The sequence below is a fragment of the Rhinatrema bivittatum genome, chromosome 18, assembly GCF_901001135.1.
Source record: "Rhinatrema bivittatum chromosome 18, aRhiBiv1.1, whole genome shotgun sequence".
Lineage (NCBI taxonomy): Eukaryota > Metazoa > Chordata > Amphibia > Gymnophiona > Rhinatrematidae > Rhinatrema > Rhinatrema bivittatum.
Window position 1 is genome coordinate 53,511,523 of NC_042632.1, and position 25,328 is coordinate 53,536,850.

At 48.0% G+C, this 25,328-nt stretch overlaps 1 protein-coding gene across 1 annotated transcript in view; it reads right to left on the reverse strand.

Annotated features, from left to right (window-relative positions):
- The window catches only part of LOC115079822 (dihydropyrimidinase-related protein 3-like), a 53,822-nt gene that overhangs the window by 8,897 nt on the left and 19,597 nt on the right, over window positions 1-25,328 (reverse strand). The window contains 8 exon segments of the mRNA XM_029583705.1: window positions 8,362-8,442; window positions 9,310-9,371; window positions 13,400-13,439; window positions 13,441-13,494; window positions 13,496-13,566; window positions 14,669-14,687; window positions 14,689-14,857; window positions 16,523-16,611. Coding sequence (XP_029439565.1) covers window positions 8,362-8,442; window positions 9,310-9,371; window positions 13,400-13,439; window positions 13,441-13,494; window positions 13,496-13,566; window positions 14,669-14,687; window positions 14,689-14,857; window positions 16,523-16,611 — 585 coding nt within the window.

Consider the following 25,328-nt stretch of genomic DNA (forward strand, 5'->3'; position numbering starts at 1 on the left):
ACCAGAGAGGAAATGCAGTGCAGCCAGGCCCTCTCTCCCAACCACAGCCTTGTTAGAAGGAACACAAGAACAGACACAAAATCCTACAGCGAGAGAAATTCTGATGGGCGTTGAAGGAAGCTGGCAGCTTTGCCTGAAGCTATGTAATCTCACATTGAGCCTCTCGGCAAGGCTGGGTGCAGTCGTACAAGGCTACGAAGTCTGCCGTCTGAACCCCAGAAATGCTACCAGCTTTCCATCCATCTACCCTGCTTTTAAGACAGGTCGAGCCCCAGTTCTGCCATGGACGCCACTAAGACAAACAAACTGGATGAGAATAGCATTGTGCTTCCTGACAAGGTGAGCCTCGCTGCAGAAATCCAACGTAATTTGGGATTCTAAAGAGTCCAACATCTTCCAAACCATCCTCTCTTTATTGCCTTCCCCCAGTAGTAAACACGCCCCTCGTCTTTTCTGTCCCCCGAGTACTCTCGGGGCTCCGTGATGACCAGACATCTCCCAGACCTCTGCATGCTTTACATTCATCTCTCCGTGTCATGTGGAAGGTGGCGATCCACTGCCTGGAAAATCCAGCCAGGGTTGAGAAGCAGATCATTAACCGGCAGCCAATGTGTAGAGTCCCACCATCTACACCAACGGCCCTCATCTTTTTAAATCTGTGTTCCACTTATCGTGATCTGTCAGTCACTTCATTCAGGTATTGTACGAGATTACACCTATGGTCCTCCAGGACGGCAAACAGGCTTGGATTTTGAGGCTGACACACACACACCCCCCCATCGCTAGCCTTTCCATGGCACTCCCAAGCAAGACACTCTCAGAGGCAGCTGTTCCTGCCAGGAATTCCAGGAGACGGCTGGGGAATGGCCTGTGCTAGAAGTCTGGATCGAGGCCGAGAAAGCTTCACCAAGACACTTCCGCTTCTGTATTTCTTGCATCCCCTTCAACCTAACCAATTCTAAAAGTTGTAAAATTGTTACCAGACTCTCCTTTTCATAAGACTTGCTTTTCTAATAGCCATTAGGGTCCAACTGAGCTGCCAATTAACACAAATGCAGTAATTAATTATACCCTTTATCCATCAGCTTTTTCAATTCACTCCTGCATAAAAACATAAGAAGTTGCCATACTGGGTCAGACCAAGGGTCCATCAAGCCCAGCATTCTGTTTCCAACAGTGGCTAATCCAAGTCACAAGTACCTGGCAAGTACCCAAACATTAGATAAATCACAAGCTACTATTGCTTATTAATTACTTTAATAGCAGCTTATGGATTTAACCTCTAAGGAACTTATCCAAACCTTTTTTAAACCCAGTTACATTAACTGCTGGAACCACATCCTCTGGCAATGAATTCCAGTGCTTAACTATGCACTGAGTGAAAAAGAATTTTCTCCGATTAGTCTTAAATGTGCTACTTGCTAACTTCATGGAGTGCCCCTTAGTCCTTCTATTATTTGAAAGTGTAAATAACCGATTCACATCTACCCGTTCTAGACCTCTCATGATCTTAAAGACCTCTATCATATCCCCCCCTCAGTCGTCTCTTCTCCAAGCTGAACAGCCCTAACCTCTTCAGCCTTTCCTCATAGGGGAGCTGTTCCATCCCCTTTATCATTTTGGTTGCCCTTCTCTGTACCTTCTCCATCGCAACTATATCTTTTTTTTTACCAGAATTGTACACAGTATTCAAGGTGCGGTCTCACCATGGAGCGATACAGAGGCTTTATGACATTTTCCGTTCTATTCACCATTACCTTCCTAATAATTCCTAACATCCTGTTTGCTTTTTTGACCTCCAGAGCACACTGAGCCGACGATGTGAATGTATTATCTACTATGACGCCTAGATCTCTTTCCTGGATGATAACTCCAAAGACAGAACCTAACATCGTGTAACTACAGCAAGGGCACGTATTAAATTTATTTAATTGCCCCTCCAGTATGGACCACAGCATGTCAGGATGGGTCTGTGCTGTTTGTTATCTGAAGTATATGCTCATGCCCCATTGGTACAGCCGAATAGTGGCTTCTAAATCAGGGGGTGTGCCCTCGGTGCTAAAAAAAAAAAAAAAAAAAGAATTACATAAAGTCAAATAAATGCAAAAAGAAAAAAAGGAGATTAAAGAAGCAGACATAGGGTGGCACAGGGTGAAGGCAGGAAGGAAAACAGTGCGTAACTTGGTTTCCCCACAGGTAAGCTGATCTTATAAGAGCAACGGTGGAGGGACAGGTCTCTGCCTGTCCCTCCACCATTCCCCCCAATTTCACTGGACTTTGTGCAGCATATAACAAAGCACCCGCTGACCCCTGACCCACACTTGTCACATGACCCGGACCACCCGTTGCTTTTAGATTCCCTTTTGCCTTCCTATAGGGAAAGGGAGAAGGTAAGGTCCATTGCAGCCTCTGGGAGACTGGAGCACAATGTGAGGTCGTCAAACGTTTTTAAAGCTGCCCTGCCATTGGTTACTGCCAGTGGTCTTCTAGTTTCCAATAGGGCAACCCCATTCTCTAAATGCTTCACGTACTTGTTACACTGAAATGCACACAATGAATGTTGTCCTAGCAATGTGCAATTTTTTTTTACAGCAGGCAGTAAGACTGGGCAACGTGAAGTGTTGGGCACATCTCCTGGTGCTTGAGCTGCTGCTCTCAGTAAATGCAGTTTGTTTGCCTGCACAACCATTAAATGAATCCATCTGACGGCTCGGTGGGGCCAGCAGAGAGCTGGTAATGGCAGGTAACACGCCAGCTCCTTCCCCTGACGGTGTCCGTGCATCCCTCAGACGCCAGCGTTGAAAGCTTTGCTGGAAACTACTCTCCCCTTTCTTGGGACTGGAGGGGGGAGGAGGGAAGGGGCCAGGAGGGAATGAGGCAAAGGGACTGCAAGAGCTATCGTGGCATCTCCCCCTGGTACAGACAGACAGGGCTGGGCGAGAGCCTGCTCCCCAAGAGCCCAGCTTCAGCCAGGTAACGAAGGGAAGCCGCCAGTGCTGCTAAACCAGAGGCCCCGAGCACATCTGGACGCAAAGATTCTGTGGCCTGCGCTCGCTCTCTCTCTCTCTCTCTCGCCCTGCTCATACCTTTTAACAGAAATGGCTTCTGCATTCTAGGAGCTCTCTCCATCCTGGCGAAAACCAGTTTGCAGGCCTTAAAAACACTTTCTGCTCAGCCAACGTTAAGAATTATCCAAAAATGACAAACGTACAGAAAAATGCAGAGCTTGCTCCTAGACGGCACACGGCAAAAAGGAAACGCTATATTCTCTCAGGAAGTTCAGAGTCACTCGTCTGAAAAATGGCCCTGTCGTTCATGCAGGGAGGAGAGGGTGGGGGGGGGAAGAGCTGGATATGTCCACGAGCCATCATACCTGCCACGGATACTAGGGCGGCATACACCCTGGCCCACATTTCTGAAAGGCGGGGCGCAAATGACGAGTAACAAACAGCACAGCTGCATCAAACCAACTCAGTCCTTGGGTGCACCCCTCTGGGTTACTGTTACCATTCTGTGTGGGGCTGCTTCAAGCAGCCTAAAAGGAGAGCATTAGCTCCCCACAGCCAGCGCTGGTTCTCACCGATTTGCAGGTGACATTTTTGTTTAGGACCCAGATTAATCTGCAGACTGTCATTACCCTGAAAAGCAGGTCTGCCTATGGCCCCTGAGGACTGGAGTCTGATACCTCTGCTGAAGAATAACACCTCCTCATCCCTGGATACTAATTACCTCCAGGCAGGCCTATAGGGTTTTATTTCATCGCAGTTTTAAAAAAACATTTTTTTAATCCCCAGATAGTTTAATTTACACGAAATGTCTGTTGTCACCAAGCTCTGACAACAGCTCCGCTGCAATTTCTAGCATCTTAGCTAACCTAATATTGGATTAGAACGTATGATATTATTTATTATTATTTAAGGCTTTTATATACAGACTTTCTTGATACAGATCAAATCAACTCGGTTTACATCGAACGAAGCAGAACTATAACCAACCATACAACAAGTGACAATCTGAAGGAGCATGAAAGTTACATTATAACAAGGTTGTCTTAACTGGGAGGAGGAAAAAAGAAGAGGGGGAGAAACGAAAAAAAAAAATAAATTAAATAAGTTACTATATACAATAAATTACTATATACAATGGAATATGGGACGGAGGCAGGGGGCCGAACCTCATAATGACTTGTGAGCATGATTAGCGTTTATTTATTTACATAAGCGATATGATAATTCTAGATCAGGCTGTTGGGCTAGTGGCGGGGAAGGCTGGGCAGAATAGCCATGTCTTTAGTTTCTTTTTAAAAGTTAGTAGACAGGTTTCCTGCCTGATATGCCATACTGGGTCAGACCAAGGGTCCATCAAGCCCAGCATCCTGTTTCCAACAGTGGCCAATCCAAGTCACAAGTACCTGGCAAGTACCCAAACATTAAATAAATCTCAAGCTACTATTGCTTATAATTTAATAGTAGTTTATGGATTTTTCCTCTAGGAACTTATCCAAACCTTTTTTAAACCCAGCTACACTAACAGCCATAACCACATCCTCTGGCAATGAATTCCAGAGCTTAACTATGCACCGAGTGAAAAAGAATTTTCTTTGATTTGTTTTCAATAAGCTACTTCACGGAACACTCCCTAGTCCTATTATCTGAGAGAGTAAATAACTGATTTACATTAACCTGTTCGAGTCCTTTCATAATTTTGTAGACCTGTATCATGTCCCATTTCAGACATCTCTTCTCCAAACTGAACAGCCCTAACCTCTCTAACCTTTCCTCATAGGGGAGCTGTTCCATGCCACTTATTTTGGTCGCCCTTCTCTGTACTTTCAACAGTGCAACTGTATCCTTTTTTAGATGCGGCGACCAGAACTGCACACACTATTCAAGGTGCGGTCTCACCATGGAGCGATACAGAGGCATTATGACATTTTCCGTTTTATTCACCATTCCCTTCCTAATAATTCCTAACATTCTGTTTGCTTTTTTGACTGCCGCAGCACACTGAGCCGACGATTCCACTATGATGCAGAGATCTCTTTCCTGGGTGGTAACTGTGAAGGACTGTGAAGGACTTCAAAGGGGCGTGGGATAAACACTGTGGATCCATAAAGTCAAGAGGCCGCCAATGAAGAGTAGGTGACTCGCCACAATGATGGCTACTGCCTGGAGACAATACCCTTATTCAATAAACATACACAAGGACTGTGAAGGACTTCAAAGGGGCGTGGGATAAACACTGTGGATCCATAAAGTCAAGAGGCCGCCAATGAAGAGTAGGTGACTCGCCACAATGATGGCTACTGCCTGGAGACAATACCCTTATTCAATAAACATACACATGGTTACTGTGACTCCAACATCACTCTAAGCTTCAACAGCAAGAGGAAATGTGGAAAAAAGGATTTGCACTCACAAAGACGGGAGTAGCTGGCTTGTTACGGCGGTTACCACCCCAAACCAAATATCCAAATTACTACCTCCACCTTCCTCTATTCCTGATGCCTTTCAACTAGCTTGATCACTCCATTCTTATACTTCACTTTCAATGCATATCCAGCATAGTTCTCTGCTTCAACAGCAGGGGAAAAGAAAAACTGTTACTTCACACATCCAGCAGAGCTCTCTGCTTAAACGGCAGGGGAGAAGAAAAAAGGGTTCGCACTCACAAAGAGAGGAGTAGCTGGCTTGTTATGGCGGTTACTACCCCAAACCAAATGTACCTGATACTTCACTTTCGATGCATATCCAGCATGGCTCTCTGCTTCAACGGCAGGGGAAAAGAAAAACTGATACTTCACGCATATCCAGCATAACTTCAACGGCAGGGGAGAAGAAAAAAGGATTCACACTCACAAAGCGGGGAGTAGCTGGCTTGTTACGGCGGTTACTACCCCAAACCAAATGTGCCTGATACTTCACTTTCGATGCATATCCAGCATAGCTCTCTGCTTCAAAGGCAGGGGAGAAGAAAAAAACTGATACCTCACGCATATCCAGCATAGCTCCCTGCTTCAACGGCAGGGGAGAAGATAAACAACCAATAAGGGCTGTATAACATAATCTGGGTAAAAACAAATGGGCATGGGTGTAGCTTGCTTATTGCGGCGGTTACTACCCCTACTACCTCTAACTAATCAAGCTAGATGTTTCACTTGGATGCAGCTCCATCACCGCTCTCTACATTAATGGCGGGGGTGGAAGGGAATTAGAACCAAGAGCTAAGAGAAACAGATAAGTATGAGAGAAAAAATGAGGGAAGCTTGCTGGGCAGACTGGATGGGCCATTTGGTCTTCTTCTGCCGTCATTTCTATGTTTCTATGTTAAGATAGAACCTAACTTTGTGTAACTAAAGCAAGGGTTATTTTTCCCTGTAAGCATCACCTTGCACTTGTCCACATTAAATTTCATCTGCCATTTGGAAGCCCAATCTTCCAGTCTCGCAGGGTCCTCCTGCAATTTATCACAATCCGCAAATCTGATCACCTCACTCGTCATTCCCCTTTCCAGATCATTTATAAATATATTGAAAAGCACCGATCCTGGTACAGATCCCTGAGGCACTCCACTGTTTTACCCTTTTCCACTGTGAAAACAAACCATTTAATCCTACTCTGTTTCCTTTAACCAACTTGCAATCCAAAAAAGGACATCGCCACCTATCCCATGACTTTTTAGTTTTCTTAGAAGCCTCTCATGCGGGATTTTATCAAACACCTTCTGAAAATCCAAATACAACACAACTACTGGTTCACCTTTGTCCACATGTTTCTTAACCCCTTCATAAAAATGAAGATTTGTGAGGCAAGACTTCCCTTGGGTAAATCTATGCTGGCTGTGACCCATCAAACCATGTCTATCTAAATGTTTTGTGATTTTATTCATTAGAATAGTTTCCACAATTTTTCCCGGCACTGAAGTCACGCTCATTGGTCTGTAGTTTCCTGGATCGCCCCTGGAGCCCTTTTTAAATATAGGGGTTACATTGGCCGTCTTCCAATTTTCAGGTACAATGGATGATTTTAATGATAGGTTACAAATTAATTGAAATAGGGGTGTATACCGTCTGGAACAGGTATCTCCCCAACATCCTCTTCAGTAAACACCGAAGCAAAGAAATCATTTAATCTTTCCGCGATGGCCTTATCTTCTCTAAGTGCCCCTTTAACCCCTTGATCATCTAACGGTCCAACTTACTCCCTCACAGGTTTCTTGCTTCGGATATATTTTAAAAAGTTTTTACTGTGAGTTTTGCCTCTATGGCCAACTTCTTTTCAAATTCTCTCTTAGCCTGTCTTATCAATGTCTTACATTTAACTTGCCAACGCTTATGCATTATCCTATTTTCTTCTGTTGGATCCTTCCAATTTTTGAATGAAGATCTTTTGGCTAAAATAGCTTCTTTCACCTCCCCTTTTAACCATGATGGTAATCATTTTGCCTTCCTTCCACCTTCTTAATGTGTGGAATACATCTGGACTGCGCTTCTAGGATAGTATTTTTTTATTTATTTATTTATTTTTATTATTTTTTTTAACAATGACTACTCTTGCACACTTTTTTGTCTTTGTTCTGCTCCTTTCGGTTTTTTTTCTAACTATTTTTCTCATTTTATCAAAGTTTCCCTTTTGAAAGTTTAGTGCTAGAGCCATGGATTTATTTACAGTTCCCCTTCCAGTCATTAATTCAGATTTGATCATATTATGATCACTATTGCCAAGTGGCCCCACCACTGTTACCTCTCGCACCAAATCCTGCGTTCCACTGAGAATTTAATCTAAAATAGCTCCCTCTCTTGTCGATTCCTGAACCAATTGCTCCATAAAACTGTCATTTATTCCATCCAGGAACGTTATCTCTCTAGCATGTCCCGATGATACATTTACCCAGTTAATAATGGGGTAATTGAAATCTCCCATTATTACCTCACTACCAATTTGGTTAGCTTCCCTAATTTCTCTTCGCATTTCACTGTCAGTCTCACCATCTTGACCAGGTGGACGGTAGTATACCCCTATCACTATAGTCTTCCCCGACACACAAGGGATTTCTACCCATAAAGATTCGGTTGTGCATTTAGTCTCATGCAGGATGTTTATCCTGTTGGACTCAATGCCATCCCAGACATAAAGCGCCACACCTCCTCCCAAGTGCTCCTCTCTGTCATTGCGATATAATTTGTACCCCTGTATAGCACTATCTCATTAGTTAATTGAGAAAGAAAAGAACCATCTCTTAGTCTTGTATAGCCCCTTTTTGTCAAAAGATTTTGCTTTTTTTTTTTATCTATAAATCTACAGGATATTTCTAATTCATGCATTTAGATTCCAGTTGAAGGCAGAAGAGTTAAGCGGTCACCTGTGCAATGATATCACCGTTCTCAGCATGGACTTGAGCTATGGCACCCAATTTTCCGAGGAAGCTGAAGATCTCGTACAGCTGCAAGAGGAAAGGGACAGAGGCGTCAGTGCCAGTAATGCGTGCAAGTCTCAGCTGCTGCAGCAGGACCATTGCAAAAGGAGGCTCAGCTAACTCTCCACCATCAGGGACACTCCAATCCAATCCTGGCTTCAACAGTTCCAACCCTTACCATTCCAGGACTGGTCAGCCTGCTTGGTCAAGACAAAATCCAAGGACGCCTGGAGCTGGGAGGGCGAACTAAGAACTGTCCAGGCTGAGTGTACCTCATGGAGGGGGGGAGTTTGTCAGCAACCAAACCAGTGTCCCCGGGAAACCCCAGATCGCCACATGACCACATGACTCTTCTCAGCCAATTAGGAGCCAGGAAAGTTTTCATTGGTCTAGCAATACAGAATACAAAATGGGAGTTCTCAGGCAGTTATGTCTCTGGAGAGGCAGATGGAAACTTTGAAAACAGAGAGTTTGGCTTAGGTAATTTCATTCAGGTGAGCCAATGTGGGACCCAAACACGTGGCATGGTTCATGGCAGATATCCTGACAACGGGACCGGTCAGGTGTGCGTCTGGGACACTGGGCTGGTTGGCTCAATGCCTGGCTACGGCTCCTCCACCTCAGGCTGATCGCAGACAGTCGTGAAGCCGGCACAGTCCTGCTCTCACAGTGCCACCCAGTGGTAGACCAGAGGACAGCAACGATAGCAGCTCTGTACTGGAGTACGTCACGGACTGCTGCGAGTTACAGAGAGGGAACGTGGGAGGGAGCAGGGGAAATGTGTTAAGCTGCCCTTAATGATTTCCCGATGAAAGCTGAACACGATTAAAAGAGAGACAGGACGTGCAGAAGAAGGGGAAAAAAAAATCGACAGACAGGTAATTCAAGCTTTACCTCAGTGTTTGACATCTGATATAAATCCCTGTAGGCCATGTAAACCATGAAGGAGTTAATTCCTGTGGGTGGGAGAAGGCAGAGAGAGAGTCAGAGTCAGAGAGAGGACTCTCTTTTCCCGGAGGCACACACTGTGATTATTACTGCAGCCCAATGGAATGAGGCAACTTGGCAGGGACCACAGCAGAGAGCAAAGCAAGGAATGGTCTCTGCTCTTCCTGGCTCCCAGCTTAATCTCCGACACCTCCCAGCTCCCCTTCCCACACCGAAGAGCAGCAGAAATCCAGAGCTAATCCCATGCCACTGCTAGCAATGCAGGACACGGGGACTTTACTCACTAACCCCCTCGCACTGAGCCGACCAGTTTTCCCTGAGGCGGGGGTGGGGGAAATGGTCTTTTCCTGGCCACCATGTTCAGGCCTATTTGGCACGAATGCCTATTGTGTGTGTGTGTGTGTGTGTGTGGGCGAGCGTCTTGAGATCAGTGCACGAGATGGGCTGATCTCCAGTCCAGAAAGGCCATGGCAGGTCTGGGAGGTGGGGGGGGGGGGGGGAGTGACGAGTGCAAGGCAAGCTCATTACTCGTAGCTCGAAACACTTCCTCCCCCCAGCTGGCCCACCAGTTACACTGGAAGTATCAGAGGAGCCCCCACGCACCACCCTGCCCCAAAATAAGTCAAAGAGAGATCAAGAGGAATGGCGTTGTAGTAACGCAGAAATACATGTGCAATGTGACTCTTTCTGCTTGGAAAACAATTTGTATCTACAATTGGATAATTGTTAAGAAGAATCTGTATTTGATGTTTAACTTGAAAGTTTGAAAATTGTTTTATAAGAGGATGAATGATTTTTGTATGAGTGATATGTAGGATGTATGGATGAGTATGATGAAATAGGTTTTTATCAAAATATAATATCTATTGTGTGGGGTATTATGGATTAAATGTGGGATGTGTTTTTGATATTTTTCACTAATAAAGATTTAAAAATTGGAGTAATGTCACAATATATTTATTAGTTGTTAATTGGCTTGTGATATCTGAATAATTTGCCAGGATTTAGTATCTTCCAAAATAAGTCAAGGCAAAAGCTGCAATCCTTCATTGCCCAATGGGAATTTCTCCTGGCCAGGTTGTAGAACAGGCCAGTTTTGAGCAAGCCTCTCCTGGAGGCACAGCTAGACTGGAGATCAGCCCATCTGTCAGGTTTTCAGGGTATCCACGGGGAATGCGTAGGAGACAGATTTGCATACCCTGGGTCTGCGATGCATGCAAATCTACCTCATGCATATTCATTAGGGACATCCTGAAAACCTGACAGGCTTGGCGAGCACTGGATTAGGATACAGGCAATTCATTCCTCCTTCTCTGGGCGTGCCTTGTGCTCAGACACGCAGCACTCTCGGATCCAGGGGATGAAAGGAACATTACTTTATCAGCAGAGGGATTTGAGTCACGCCCGCTGCATGTGACCTACTCCGCACCGCGGGGACAGGAGCCACGTGATAAGGCCGGAGGGATAAGGAAAGGAGGAAAAGGTCTTTACATCCCACTGCAAGACAAAGAGTCGGAGGTCTGTTTCATAGGGAGGGGAGGCGCATTCCTGGTGGCATGACACAGCGCCCTCGGGCTAATGAGGAAAAATAGTCCTGGGGGGACTTCCCTCTCAGAACTCGAAAAACTATTTTTGTAAATGTCAGAAAAGAAAACCAGGGCTGAGCTATTTTCCTGTACAATGCGCAGGGCAGAGGATGCCGGTAATACGCGACGCCCCTTTTCCTGGGCGTACAGACATCAGAGGGTGGGGCGGGCGCGCCCCACTATCTGCAGGCCTCAGGTACCCCAAAACTGTACTACATTGAGGACCAGTGGAGGGAGGAGGGCATTGAATGGGGGGAGATTTCTGAGAAAAGGTCTGACAAACAGGGGTGGCCAGCTGCAGTCCTCAAGAGCAGGTCTCATTTTCAGGATGAATATGCACGAGAGAGATTGAGAAGATAAGAAATTGCCATGCTGGGTCAGACCTAGGGTCCATCAAGCCCAGCATCCTGTTTCCAACAGTGGCCAATCCAGGCCACAAGAACCTGGCCAATTACCCAAACACCAGGCACGTTTGAGGCGCTTGAGGACTGGAGTTGGCCACCTCTGATACAAGACATGTGGGAAAATATTAGTGAGTAAGAGTCTGCGCTTGCACATAATTATAAGGATTCCAAGCTTACAACTGAATTAAAACGGAAAACAGATTTAAGGCATGGCTGTGACCCTGGTGGAGGTTATCCCAGTCTTGGCTACTATGGTCCAGCAACCTCTCTCACAACTGTTAGGAAAATCCAGGACAATAATCTGACCCTGTCCGGTTTGGAAGCTCCACCCCCAGCAGCCTTCACTGGCAGGCTCCTGATTTCCCTCCGATCCAGTCCCCCAGCTGAACAGACACACCAGAAATCTGCAGTAGTAACAGGCCTGGATACGTCAACAAGCACACTGGGCCTGTGCCTAGGGCGGCAAAAATCTGGGGCGAGGAGGGGGGGGGGGGGGGGGGAGGGACACGGCAGGCCTGCTGAAGATTCACTGCCTTCCAGCTGTGCTTAATTCTCCCTCTGCTCCCTGATCCAGGCCCCCCACCATCCTTCCCAGGGAGCAGGGGGGGGTGAGCCTGGAGCACAGAGAGCAAACGGAGATTATGCTGGTAAGATTAGGAGGGGTTGAATGGGGATCATTGGGTGTGAAAAGAGAGGTGAGAGATGGGCGGAAGCTTTTGTGTGTGTGTGAGAGAGAGAGAGAGAATGAGAATGTGTGTGAGAGAGAGTGAGAGAATGAGAATGTGTGTGTGAGAGAGAGAGAGAATGAGAATGTGTGTGTGTGAGAGAGAGAGAGAGAGAGAGAGAATGAGAATGTGTGTGTGTGAGAGAGAGAATTAGAATGTGTGTGTGCGTATGTAAAACCAGACACGGGTTAGAGAGGAGTTGTAAGGGGGGAGCAGGACCAGGCACAGTAAGGCACCTCCCTTCTCTCCTTTCCCAACCTCCCCATCCACGTGCAATGCAGTTTCTCTCCCCCATATCCTGTGACCCCTCACCCAACATTTCCTACTTCCCACCTCCCCTCTCTCAATCACAGAATCCCCTTCCCTCTCCTCCCACCCAAGTCCTTATTTACCAACCCCTTGCCTTCATCTTCCCCATCTTCTAACTCCCTCCCCCATCCCATTCCCCCCCACCTCTCCCGCCACTTATCCCCCACCCTCTGCCACCTCTCCTCCCACTATACTACAACCCCCCATCCTCTCCACCATCTCCTCCACTTATCCCCCGATCCTCTCCGCCCCAAGTCTCCTCCCACTTACCATCCCCCGCCCTCTCCACCCACTTATCCCCCGCCCTCTTTCTTCTCATACTCCTTCCTCTTATCCATAAAAATAAACAAATTGTACACACACACACACACAAACAAGGCTGGAAAATTACTTAATTTTTATAATCTGAAAGATGGAAATGCTTGCCAATGTGCTTCAGGCTTTTCCAGTTTTTGCCACAAAATCTTTGCCTGAGCTGCCGCAGCAAACTGTGGGACTGTGCCTTACACCTCCTGCTCCCCATTACCTGACTTTACCTGGGGGTGGCGCACAACGGCACGAACAGTGCCTAGGGGTGGCAAACTCCTAAATCAATCCCCGAGTAGTAATCATGGTAAATGATTACAGACCTTCACAGAGTCTCTTGCGCAGTCCGGCTAGTGCCTCCCCTGGAGAGATGCCCCAGCTCTGGACCCTCACAATGACGCAGTAGGAGTAGATGGTAGAGAGACGAGATCTGACGCCACCCCCCCCCCCCCCCAATCACAAGTCATCCCATCACGGCAGCCCTGGATTTCTGCTTCGACAGACCAAAATCCGAGTGGGCAGGAAAGGGGATTGTGGAGAAGTGACTGGAAGTAATTTGAGGTCGTGGAGCGGGCCCGCATTAAGGAAGACAAAGAATTAACTGGCAATCTGGAAACCTTTATAGGGCAACAGGGGAGACAAAAGATCCTCCTTCCAGAGCCAGGGGCACTTACCCTCCTTCACAGGCCCTCGCCCCGATACAAACCTTTTTGTTGACGAGGGTCTCCCATTCCTGCCTTCACACCTGTCACTCCAGTGGGTGATGTCTACGTGCAAAGCGTAGTCACAGCACGTCCTCCCCGTCGGCCCACTCCCTCCACTTCTCGTAGGCCTCCATTATGCTGCACTCAGGCTCAGGCACAACATGGTCAACTGCAAGAAGAACAAAAACCCACGAAGACGGCGTAAGGACCGGGCTGAGCGGTCACACAACCTCTCGTTCCTCAAAACGCACAACAGCAGGACTTTGTTTGCCAGGCAGCAGGAAACCCCCCCCCCCCCCCCCAAAATACCGGCTCTTCGGCCAGAGTCCCATGAGTTTTAGCTAAAGCAGCGGGCAGGGGAAATGCGAACTGCAGCGATGGCGAGCAACGTATATATACCCACGCCCAACTCCACTGCATCACAGTCTGGGCATGTCATTCAGAGGCTGTTCACAAAAACGGAAGACTAGTCCCTAAAGACCCACATGCACTATCACTGGCACCAACAGAGAAGAAAATGTTAGTGTACCACTAAAATTCTGGGAATTGCAGGACAGAAAGGAATAGAGGGACTCAGGAATGAGAAGTGGCATGTAGAGATTGGTTGGGGGTGGGGAGAGAGGAAAGTGTGAAGCAGAATTCTTCGCAAACCCCTACCAACACTACTGGTAAAATTCCAAGCACACGTCATGCTGGCGATTTCCTGCAATGAGAAGGACCTTGGAGCATGGCCGGGTGTCATGGTGAAAATACTTGCAAGGCTGGAAACTATGCCAGCATGGCTGTCACATTCCTAGTCCCAGAATGCATCAGGCTCGCTGGGTCTATGGCGCCCTCACCCCACCCAGACCCCTCCAGGAGACCAGCTGAACCTGGGGGGGGTGGGGGGGGGGGGGAAGAGAGGCTCCTGCAATTACAAACTCTGAGTATTCCAGATGGCTTTTGCTTATATGATTCTTTTAATTACTCAGATTGGACACTGCAGAGGAAATCACTGTTCACTTAGGTCACCGTGCCAAAACACCACATACAGCACAAGCAACTGCCACGGATAATGCAAACAAGAGAAGACCTTAAGAAGCACGAATTGCACAACATTGAGAAGACACTGATTTATCCAAGGAGATGCCAATATACCACTGTTTTTTTCACTTTAGGTTGGCTTGGAGAGTTACTACCAGCCTAACTCACTCGTGGTTGAAGACCTCATGTAAATATTTCTATCACCTGTATTTCTGAATCCCTTCACTCCTTCCCACCCCCACACTTACTTATCATGGTAGTTCCCCCCCCCAGCTAGGGCTGCCTGGTGCCCATGGAAGAAGTCATCCACAGTTGTCATGCCTCTGTAGGGCATCTGGAGATGAGTGTGAACGTCAATGCCTCCTGGGATCACCATCTTCCCATTCGCCTCAATGATCTTCACCCCTCCAGGAACGATCAGATTGTCTCCAATTTGCCTAAAACAAAACGAGACTGACAGCTGGACTCAGGGGGGGGATTTCCCACCCTTTCTTTGGCTTAAACCCCTTCCTCAGTACTGCACCAACTTTTCAGTCTGTGGCGGCTCTAGGCAACAGCCTTCAGCACAAAACAGCTGCAGTGGTGGGATCCTGGCCACAGGAATAAGAACGCTTGGAGGTCCATATTCAGCACCACTGAGCTGGCTAATATATGCTCCGGAGCAGTGGCCGCCACTTAGCTGGAGAACTAGTCATCTGACTAAATAGTTAGCTGGTGGGCGGGGTGGAGGCATAATTGGGATAAGTTATTCCAAGGATGCTCAAACAGGTCCTTGGAGCCCCCTCAGCCAGTTGGTTTTCGTGATAACTCTAATGAATATGCATGAGATTTATTTGCATGCTATAGCTCCTATGTATGCAAATATTTCACATGCGTATTAGGGATATCCTGAAAACCCAAGTGGCTGCATGAGGCGGGGGCTGGGATTTGAGGAACCCTGACTTATTCAGCTAACTTTTGGGACAGCCCGGTATAGGCAGTGGTGCAGCCGTGCCACGACAGCCAGATAGGGAATAGAGCAGCTGTAGGGCCATACAGTGGGATGCATACAGTGGGAGACTGTTCCATGCATCCACCATCCTCTCTGTCCAGAAAGACTTCCCTCTTATCAATACTATTGCACAGTATCCTCACTGGAGGTTATGGATTCGGACAGTTTACAAGTCCTGCTGCAAAGTTATTGCACACACAGTCTTATGAGAACTGAAAAGGTCTCTCTCTTCTCTCTGTATAATGCACTGCAGAAGGTGGCTGCGAGTTCACGCAAGCCCTTCCCGTCTGAATTCCACGGTGAGAAATCCCAGCTATATTTTTATTCTCATCAATTTGGGTCCTATCTTTGTCTTCTTGGGGTAGCGAGGGAGGCCTAGTGGTTCTGCTCCAACAAAATATATTTTAAATAAATACATATTATGTAAAGCCTGTGTTTCTGCAAAAAATCCTTCAGCACATAATATATTCTCTTCCAAACGAGCTTTACATTTCTGCTGTGTGTATATACCATATATATATATGGTAGAAATGCCGGATTTAGTTAGTCTGTGCCAGGGATTCCTCTGGCCTTCTTCCTGAACCTAATTGCAATCCCTGCAACATAGCAAATCACAAATATTCAGACAGCCCCAATCTCCCATAGGCTCCCAGGCTGTCTGCCTCCCCCCAGTGACCCACCTCCCTGACATCCGCAGTCCAGACTTTGCCTCTCCACATAGCTCGTGTACAAAATACTAGACCACATCAGAAACAGAAGGACGAGTACAAGGCCCGCCCGGTCTCCCTTCCTACTGAAAACATTACAGACCCTACTCGAATGCTGGCTTTATTTATAAAATGCACAGGCCTCGTCATCTCATGTCCAAAAAGGCTTCCAATAAAAACATTCATAAAAGTATATAAACAACAAAAAGCTAAAATACAAACAATAAACGAACAGCAGCTCTCTGCAAGTCTCGTCTGCAAAGGACCCTCAGTCAGGGGTCAGTTACAGGCTGGCTTACGCCAGGGCAACTGGACTGTAGCCACCATTCCCCGAGGTAACAGTCGCCAGCAACCACCCCGTGATCGTTCAGCACCAAGGCCCCGACAACGGCGTCGGCACTTACTTTATGAGCCCATCTTCCATGTAGAGGTCGGCGAAAAAGGATTGGTCATCGTTGACTATTCTACCTCCCTTCACAAGGAGGCGGTCACTCTGCAGACAAAAGAACAAAGGTCAGGGAGTTACTGATAGGCTTACGCTATTCCACAGCCACGGCTACCTAAAGCCAATATCCTGGGACCATGAGCTCCGCCATGGCCACTATTATTAATAATAATTATTTTTTATCCCGCCTATCACAGAAACAATGCTAAGTGGATTCCAGCTAAACATTCACCATTCAATAAGAAACAGAGACAAAGCACAGATCAGTTAAAATATTCCAGAACGCTGCACTTATCCACATATTGTTTTGTGATTTTACCTCCATTCCCCAAGATTGCTACTTTTACAGAAGACGTGTGTTTCTCTCCCAACTTTTCCCTGGATAATCACATCCTTCTATAAACTGCTCACCTATTGATATTTAAATTTCCCCCCTGGCAACTCCTTAAGATTCGTTGACTTAAATGCCGGACAGCCCTTTCAAATCCAGGCAGTAAGTAAATGTGAGATTACTGCAGGTCAGATAAACAAGTTTTTAAGACGACTGAATTATGAATACATGCAAAAGATGAGCGGACAGGGAGTAGCCAGGGTTGAAACCAAGACGACTGGAGCTGTTGCTCACAAAATTTCAGACGTGCTAATTCAACCTCTTTTTGTGTGTCTTATTCCCACCCATAAATCCAAGTGACCCAGATTTCTCCACCGACATCTGTGACTTGCTTTATCCTGACGCAGCTGCTTCACAGCCACCGGGCTTCTGCTACAAAGCGCCAGAAGCCACAGCGGAGGGGGGCTCTCAACCTGCTGGTGCCACATGGGTCAGTACATCTCAGCGGCACTGGCTGGCGGCTGCTTTAGGACAGAGCATCCTAGCAGCACCACAGGCCCACTCCCACCATCTCCTCCCCTCCCCCCCCCCCCCCCAGCCTGGGAGGGCTGAGACCTGGAAAACTCATTGTCATGGTGACTGCAAACTCCATCTGGCAGCCAGGAATCCCCCTGAGGGCTCTCCCCAAAGACCTGCTCATCCAGTCAAGAAATCCACAGCAACCAACCAAGCCCGGGAAAGGCGGAAAACAGTAAGAGCAAAAGCACATTCTGGCTCCGAACCTGGAAAGCAACCAAAACTCATCCTGCAAACTTCCCTTGTTCAGCCCAGGACAGCAGATCTGGCTCACGCTTGAGCCAACTTTTAATCCTTCAAGGAGGAGACAATTTAAAAGGGGGGGGGGAGGTTTGCAAATGTATCACAGGACGCACCCCCTCCCCTGATGAAATAAAGCAGGCACAGATCAGGGAACAGGCAAGGCTGGATTCAGGCACAGGCAAGTATCTCGGGAGCCAAATCCTGAGGGCACCCAAAAACTGGGACTGTCCCCTCCCCCCCCACACCGCATTCTACCTAGGGGGCATCATAATCTTAAATCCAACCCTGCGCCCACCCCAAAGAGCTCTCCCTGGCTAGAAGCTCCTCGTCCTAGGCAAGACTGTGATTCCACCCGCAGAGGCGGGCACGGTTAGTGTATTTATTTTTTATTTGGATCTTATATTCTGCTTTTTCCCCAAGGACTGAAACCCTGCTCAGTGCAAATCAAATTATCCCCCAGTACAATTTCCAGTACAACCCATTACAATTATAAAAACCTCGGGGAAAAAAATTCACAACTGCGCTCCGCCTGTGTTCATCCACTGCCGCGGCTTTCTTCTTCACTGGGGTTGTAATTAACACTAACTGGAAACAAGGCGAGAGACCACCACTCTGTACCATTCTGAGGGACATTTTCAGAATTGGCACACACGGAGAGGAGCACTTAGAAAAATCGAATAGCCTGAAATTTTTACAGCTCGGAAGGAGCCGCTGCCCATCATTAGCAGGATTCCTGGCCAGCAGGGACACCTGCTCTCGCAATAATTCGGAACCACAAAAGTAACTGTCCGAGGACGATGCCTGTCCATTCACTGGAGATCCAGATCCTGCACGGCCTCCAAAGCTCACACCCAGCATCTCTGGAGGAGTTCTTCACAAACAGGATCACAGCCTGCGGGGAATCTACAGGAGCTTTCCACTTGCTTTAATGATATGGCAAATTACATAAAAACACTCATAATCAAAAACAAGCAGCGTAAACAACAACATGCTGCCCAGTGGCTTAGCAGCAGGGCTGTGCACTGCCATGCAGGGAGACCTGGGTTCCATTCCCGGGCCTGGCTTCTGATCCCCCAGGCGGGCCAGGGCTGGGGAAACTGCCGAGGCAGGATTCACAGCCCTCAGCAGGGGAAAAGGAATCCCAGTCATTGCACAATGGGTGACACCCAGTGGCCAGACTTGGGGGTCCACATTTGCCGGGTTCCCGAGTGAGCCAGACACGGCGTGTGGCCCCTGGCTCAACACCCTCACTGCGATGGCCGGGCTGAGTTGGGAGAGGGATATAAACATTTGCAGCTAGTTGGAAATGAAGACTCATTGCCCTGCAACCACTGTTTCCTGTAAGCTGTGTGCACACACCCAGGTCACGAACCTCACACACACACACACAGCAAAGCATAGCACACACAAGCATTCCAATATTATTTCCATTCCACTGGATTACAGCACACAAATCTGAACTCAGCTTTAAAAAGCTACACAAAAGAAAATGTTTGCTCATGCAGCCTTTCAAAAGATAGAGGGAACATTGCCTGCAACCCAGCGTGGGCTACTTCTGATTGAGCAGGAAGCTGAAAAGACAGTAAAAATAATCTGTCAGAAAAAAAAAAAAACTAACTCCCTTATGTTTAATTATGTTGTAACTGGAATATTTTTAATTGCACTGTTACCTGCTTATCTATCATAAGCACTGCAGACTTGGGGCTCCTGCCTTAGACGGCGCTGCACATCTCTTTATTGACCCGACTCTGACTCCCTAAAAAATACCATTTACTGGAATCAGTGGGTGTCACGTCCCCTCCAGCTTCATTCCTGAAACTCTTCCCCAAAGACAGCATCCTGGCTCTGTCTGGGGTGTGTTGTTTGGATTACCGCTGTTTTCTTTCTCTGTGTTTGCTGTGCCACACCCTGAGCACGTGAGCAGGAAGGCGGGCAAGAAATTAAAATGTTAGGTTCTGCTTTGGGACTGTGGAAGAGTGAATCTCACGCACTACAGACAAAGTTGGAGACCTCACCCTCTGCAGGACTTATCTCAGCATGGGCAGGTTTGCTTTCCTATGGTGAAAATCATCTTTTTTTTCACCAGCTAGGTGTGCTGGTCACACCTTCCCTCTCTCTCCTCCCCAGCCACCACTCATGGCACCGTGTTGGTATTTAGGATCGTCTCGGAGAGAGCAGCCAGACAAGACGTGAGGATGGCTGCAGGCACCTGGAGCTTTGAGGGGGAAACTCTCCCACAGGGACGTCACTCTAGCAGGCCAATGCCTCCAGCCAACCCTTACCTGTTGTGCGAGTCCCCACCACCCTGGACTTACCAAAGGCACAGTGACATAGCTCATCCAGTTATAGGCAAAGACAGGCAAGTCCCTAGGGTCTAAAGAGGAGCCAACTCTAGGGCCATGCATGGTGCAGCTGCCTAGGGGCAACCACCTGACCCTCCCTGCCAATGGGCAACCAAAATGTTAATATCCGGCCCTGGGGCCACACGGCTAAGAACACATCTTAGCTGCCATCCTTCGAGTGCAACTGCTTCTAGACACATAGACATTTAATTTATTTATTTCCGTCTTGCTAGCCCGCAACAAAGAATAATAATGCAAGCTAAGCACAATCTTCACATCCACTTACAGCTCGAAATATTCTAATATTAAACATGCACAAGAACCTAACAAGTCAGGAGAAACATTAAAAATCAGTCAAAAACAAGCTGAAACCCTAGAGCAACACAACAGCCCCCAAAAGCTTCAGTGAAGAACAAGGGCCTTCCCGATGGCAGATGAAGACCCCTACGGCCCGTGCAGACCTCCTGACAACATGGGGAGGCCAGCTACGACGCTCGAGAGCTCCCCTGCTGCCAGAATCACCTCATGCTCCCAGGGGGAGGCGATGTCTCATCAGGGCCTAGCACATGCTCCACGATGCAGGAACTTGCTCTGTGACTACATCGAGGATATGAAGAATGCAAAACCTACAATACGTAGTATAAATCTTGGGTCACCATAGGCCATGGAATAGCTGGGTTGGGTACCAGAACAAGTTATTGCTTTTGCAGACACTACTAAGTCAGTCCTGGCGGGTTGGTGATGACCTGGCACTGTCTACATTACTATGTGAAGTGCACAAATAATTTGCATTACCTGTCACGCAAATAGGTATTTAATTGATTTAAATACAATGTATATGATACCATCATAGTGAATGTAACATGCTCAAAGTATTAGCTCAGTTATTCAATATGTTAAATGTTTTATATCTACTAGTAACAAGTTACACTCCAGTTAAAAAAAAAAAAAGATATCTGAGATCACATGAAGAATAGCTATTGTCAAATTACTTGTTTAGTTTATCAATAAAGTTTGTTTTGTTTAAAAAATAGGCTGAGCTGTTTTGGAGCTGAATCCCACATCCAGAACATGGCAGAGGGTGTCGATGACCAGCTGATGTCAGGCTGGCAACAAATTAATGTATTGAACACTGCAAACGATAAGTGGGACTGGAGAGCCAAAGGGAGCCTCACAGCATAGCAGGACGGTGGGCGAGCCATGGGTCTGACCTCTGATCTAGCGCCTCCTGTTGCTGTAACTGGCATCTGATGACGTCCTCAAGGGAACCTGCGCTGTATAAAACTCTGCAAATCCGACTTCTTCTTCCCAGGCATGCCTTACAACTAGGGGTGTGCAACAGCAAAAAAAGGAAAAAGCCATAGTCCACCTGCAGCAAAAATGGCGAAAGCTCGGTTCCCTGTCTTATTGTCCATCTAAGGCCCCAGGGTGAACCTGTCTTGCATGACATGAGCCACCTCAGAGGTCCTGCTCAACTTCTGAGGGTCTCAACTCTCTCCTTCAGTCTCCCCGAGAACCAACCTTGGTTTTCTGACTTTCCACAATGAATATTCATTCAATGGGAAAACATATTCAGTTACCCTGAGACCCAGATCCATTTCATGCCGGGGACTCTTCACGCCAGTCCTGGAGGGCTGCAGGGTAGCCAAAATACGCTAATTAGCTGTGTTCTTAAATTTTACGTATGCAAAGTAACTTGAATGACTATTCATTATGGGCATCTTGAAAACCAGTCCCTGCCTGTAGCCCTCACTTGTTTAGGGTCAACCAAGGACTGAATTTGGGTATCAATATGGGCGCGGCGTAGAACGGGCACTCGCTCTGCTTAACATGCGCCGATCCCCCTCTCCCTCCCGGGCTGGCCGGGGCAAAAAGGAGGCACTAGGGGGAACCGTGCGACCCTAGTGCCCTCCTCGGCATCGGGCACCCAGGAGAGGTGGGCGGTCAGTGCGGGACAGGAGAAACAAGCATCCGTTTCCTAACCTGACCGCCCGCGACCATTATTATTTTTTTTTTTAATATTTTTTTTTTCCCCGTTCTCCTAAAGCTAACAGAAAAGACGTATTCTCTGCTTTTCTGTTAATTTTAGTGGCTCCTCAAGAATTGACACCTGGTCCGGGGCAGGGGTTCATTTTTGAGAAAAGCCGTGCGCTTGGCCAAGCATCGGCCTGAGAGGGTAAGGTTTGTAACTTCAAAAATTCAGGGAGTAGCTTCCGAAAAGGAATATTGCCTTTATATCTTTGAAAAGGGGTGGCCGCAGAGAAGGGGTTGTTATTATACTTTGAATCTGAAATGCAGCAGGCAACTTGCAGGCTCCGCACTGAACATGCAGTACACAGCTTGGCTCTCCAATCTCGCACACTAAGCACGTGGTGGACAAAAGCTGCAGAGGGTCCATATTCAGAGACAGTCCAGCTAGCAGGTTGGCAGATAACTTATCCAGCGACAGTTGGAGGTATATTCAGTAGTGAAACTGCTGTTGCGAACGTCGGTCGCAGACGCTGGCGACCGTCTGGCCTTACCTCTTTTCTTCCCCTTTCTCTCTCTTTTGGGCAAGATGGCTGCCTCCGGTGGAGAGTGCCTCGGCGTTTCCAAACCAGCATGGGCGTCCCCGTCCGCCATGCCCACTCCCGTGTCCTCCTAGGGCACGAGCTCGCACAGCTCCTACGCTCAAATCTTGTCATGGCGGGAACCTCGGGGGGCGGCCCCTGTGCATGACATCAGTACCCTCCGGGTATAACAAGCTCTCCGCCTCCGCTACCTACCACCTTGGACTTAGCAAGGACTTCCCGTTTAAGCTACTCTGACCGCTCTAAGCTGCACGCTTAGACGCTGCTTTACTCCAAGGGCCCCTGCTCCAGTAGAAGCTCAAGACCACCCGCTCCTCACTACCCTTCGGGGTCCTCTCTAACTAGACAACTGCTCCTCGGGGGTCTTTCTCTCCCTTCTACATTTCAGGATATCGGACCATCGGGTGCTCGCTCCTCGAGGGCCTACCGGCCATGATATCCTGCACCACGGACTTCCACCATCACGGAGACTCCATCATTCTCTGGCGAGTACCCTAACGATCCGGTGCCCCAGCTCCACCCACCAGCTGCGACGTTACCCGCACTGCGGGCTTCCGCCTATCATGAAACATCTGGGTGAGACTTCACATCTGAGCCTGTTGAACGTTCTGGCACTTCTTGGATCAGTGCCTTACCTTCCTGCTTTACCATCTATCTACAGCAGTACAATAAAGCCTCTATCCATACTGTGTCTGCAGTCTGAGTTCAGCCTATCGCAGTGGTTCCCCATGGGGGCCCCTCCCCGTGGGCGGCGTCATCTCCACCGCGACCAAGGGTCCACAATGCCACAAACACAACAACTGCATTATTGACTATAGCCGGCTATCTTAAGTTATCCGACTAACTTTAGGACAGCTCTTTGATCAGACCAGGCTTAGCAAGCTAACTCAATTCCTCCCAGTTACACTCCTGGAATGCCCCTAACTTAGCTGGCTAAATTCTAGCTGGTTAATAAGTGCCCAAATATTCATTTAGCTGGCTAACTTCAGAGTTATTTTGAATAAGGACCTCGCATTATCTTATTATGAAATGTTTCTCCCCATAGTCACAGATTGGGGAAACACCCTCTTGATAAATCAGTCCTGCAGTATGAAATGTAGACCCCCCCCAGTGGCTGCATCGAGGTTTACTCGTGTAAAAAGGGGGTTCGAAAATTGCTCTCCCGGCGTGTAGACATAAGGCAGAAGCCGCAGCAAGTCACAACAAGGATTTGTTTCTGACACAGCCACTCCATCACCTAGCAGATGCCATAGCGGAGCCGCCCGCTCGCGGGCTGGAACACAGGCATTTGCTCTAATTTTGCTGGAACATCCATCGCTAGGAATGAAATAATCAATCCACCTACCCCATTCTCCCGGAAAGTAAGGGCTTCTAAGATTTGTCTTGAATTAAATCTTCGCCCTACCATCCTGGCTCTGTCCAGGGTCGCAGCTGTTTTGAGACCTTAAGGCCTACATGTAGGGTCCCTGACAGACCCCGCGGGATCCCCCAGCTTCCCAAAGGCCAGGGGGTAGAGCCGAAGAGAGGACGAGGCGGCTGGTAGCCCGGTTATGCAAGCTTCAACCCGGGGAGAGTGGTCCTTTCCCATTAACAGTGGCCTGCCCAGACAGAGTCATCCTTACACAGGGAGCAGGCATTGTGACCCTCGGACACACCGTGACAACAGGGAGCAGGCACTGTGAGCTCGGACACACCGTGACAAACAGGGAGCAGGCACTGTGAGCTCGGAGCAGCTGGGCACAGCCTCCTGCTTCTCAGACAGGACAGCAGAGGGACGTCCAATGGTGCCAACTTGTTCCTGCAGCTCACTGAGGCTCTCTGCAAACAGAGCAAACTGGAACAGGTGTCTTACTGTGAACAACATCCGCCCGACCCCCGTACCCTGTAAGCTCTTAAGGCCAGGGAGCTCTCTTCACTGCAACCACGTACTGGCTTCTCTGTCTTAGCCAAAGGGCACAATCCAAGCACTTAGAAAAGAGAATTCTAAAGACCTGAAATTTGCTACAAACTGAAGCAAAGGCTTTAGCAGAAGGAAGTAATTAAAACAATATAAAACCTGTGCGAGTCACAAAGCCACGCTGCTGGAAGCAGGAAGGGGTGAGATTTAGTGGGGACGGAGGCCTTGGTTTCTGATCGCTGCGTCACAGCAGAGGGGGCGGTCGGGTGCCCGAGACTTGCAAAATGAATTACGAGGGTCCTGCAGCAGCTTCTGCCCATTTAGGTGCCAAATGATCTCATCTCTCCCACTAGAGCCGAAGGGCTCAGATAGGAGTTTGCATGCTGTCCAGATGTGGTGCAGGGGGAGGGAGCAGGGTAACAGCCAGGCTGGGGAGGACTATAGAGGGACAACATACGTAACCCTTCAGTGTCAGCCGAGAGCCCTCTCTGCCTGTCTCCGGGATCTGCTCTGGAACAACTGGGACATTCTTTACAATGAGGCAGAACCTGCTCCCTCCTCTCCCCCCTGAGCTGTGATCCAAAACCTCAGAACAATGCAAGGAGAGGTTAGAAGAAGATGAGCAGATACCCAGGTGAGCCAGTGGTAGGGGGAGGACTGTGCATAATGGAACGGAGCTCTCTGGTCACTCTAGGCTGGACGCACCAATAACGGATCACATCAAAATTAATTCCCTATTGTTTTGGAGGAGAGCGTGCGCGCAAGAGCAAGCATCATGGTACATGGCCTGTCAGTGCCAGCCAATC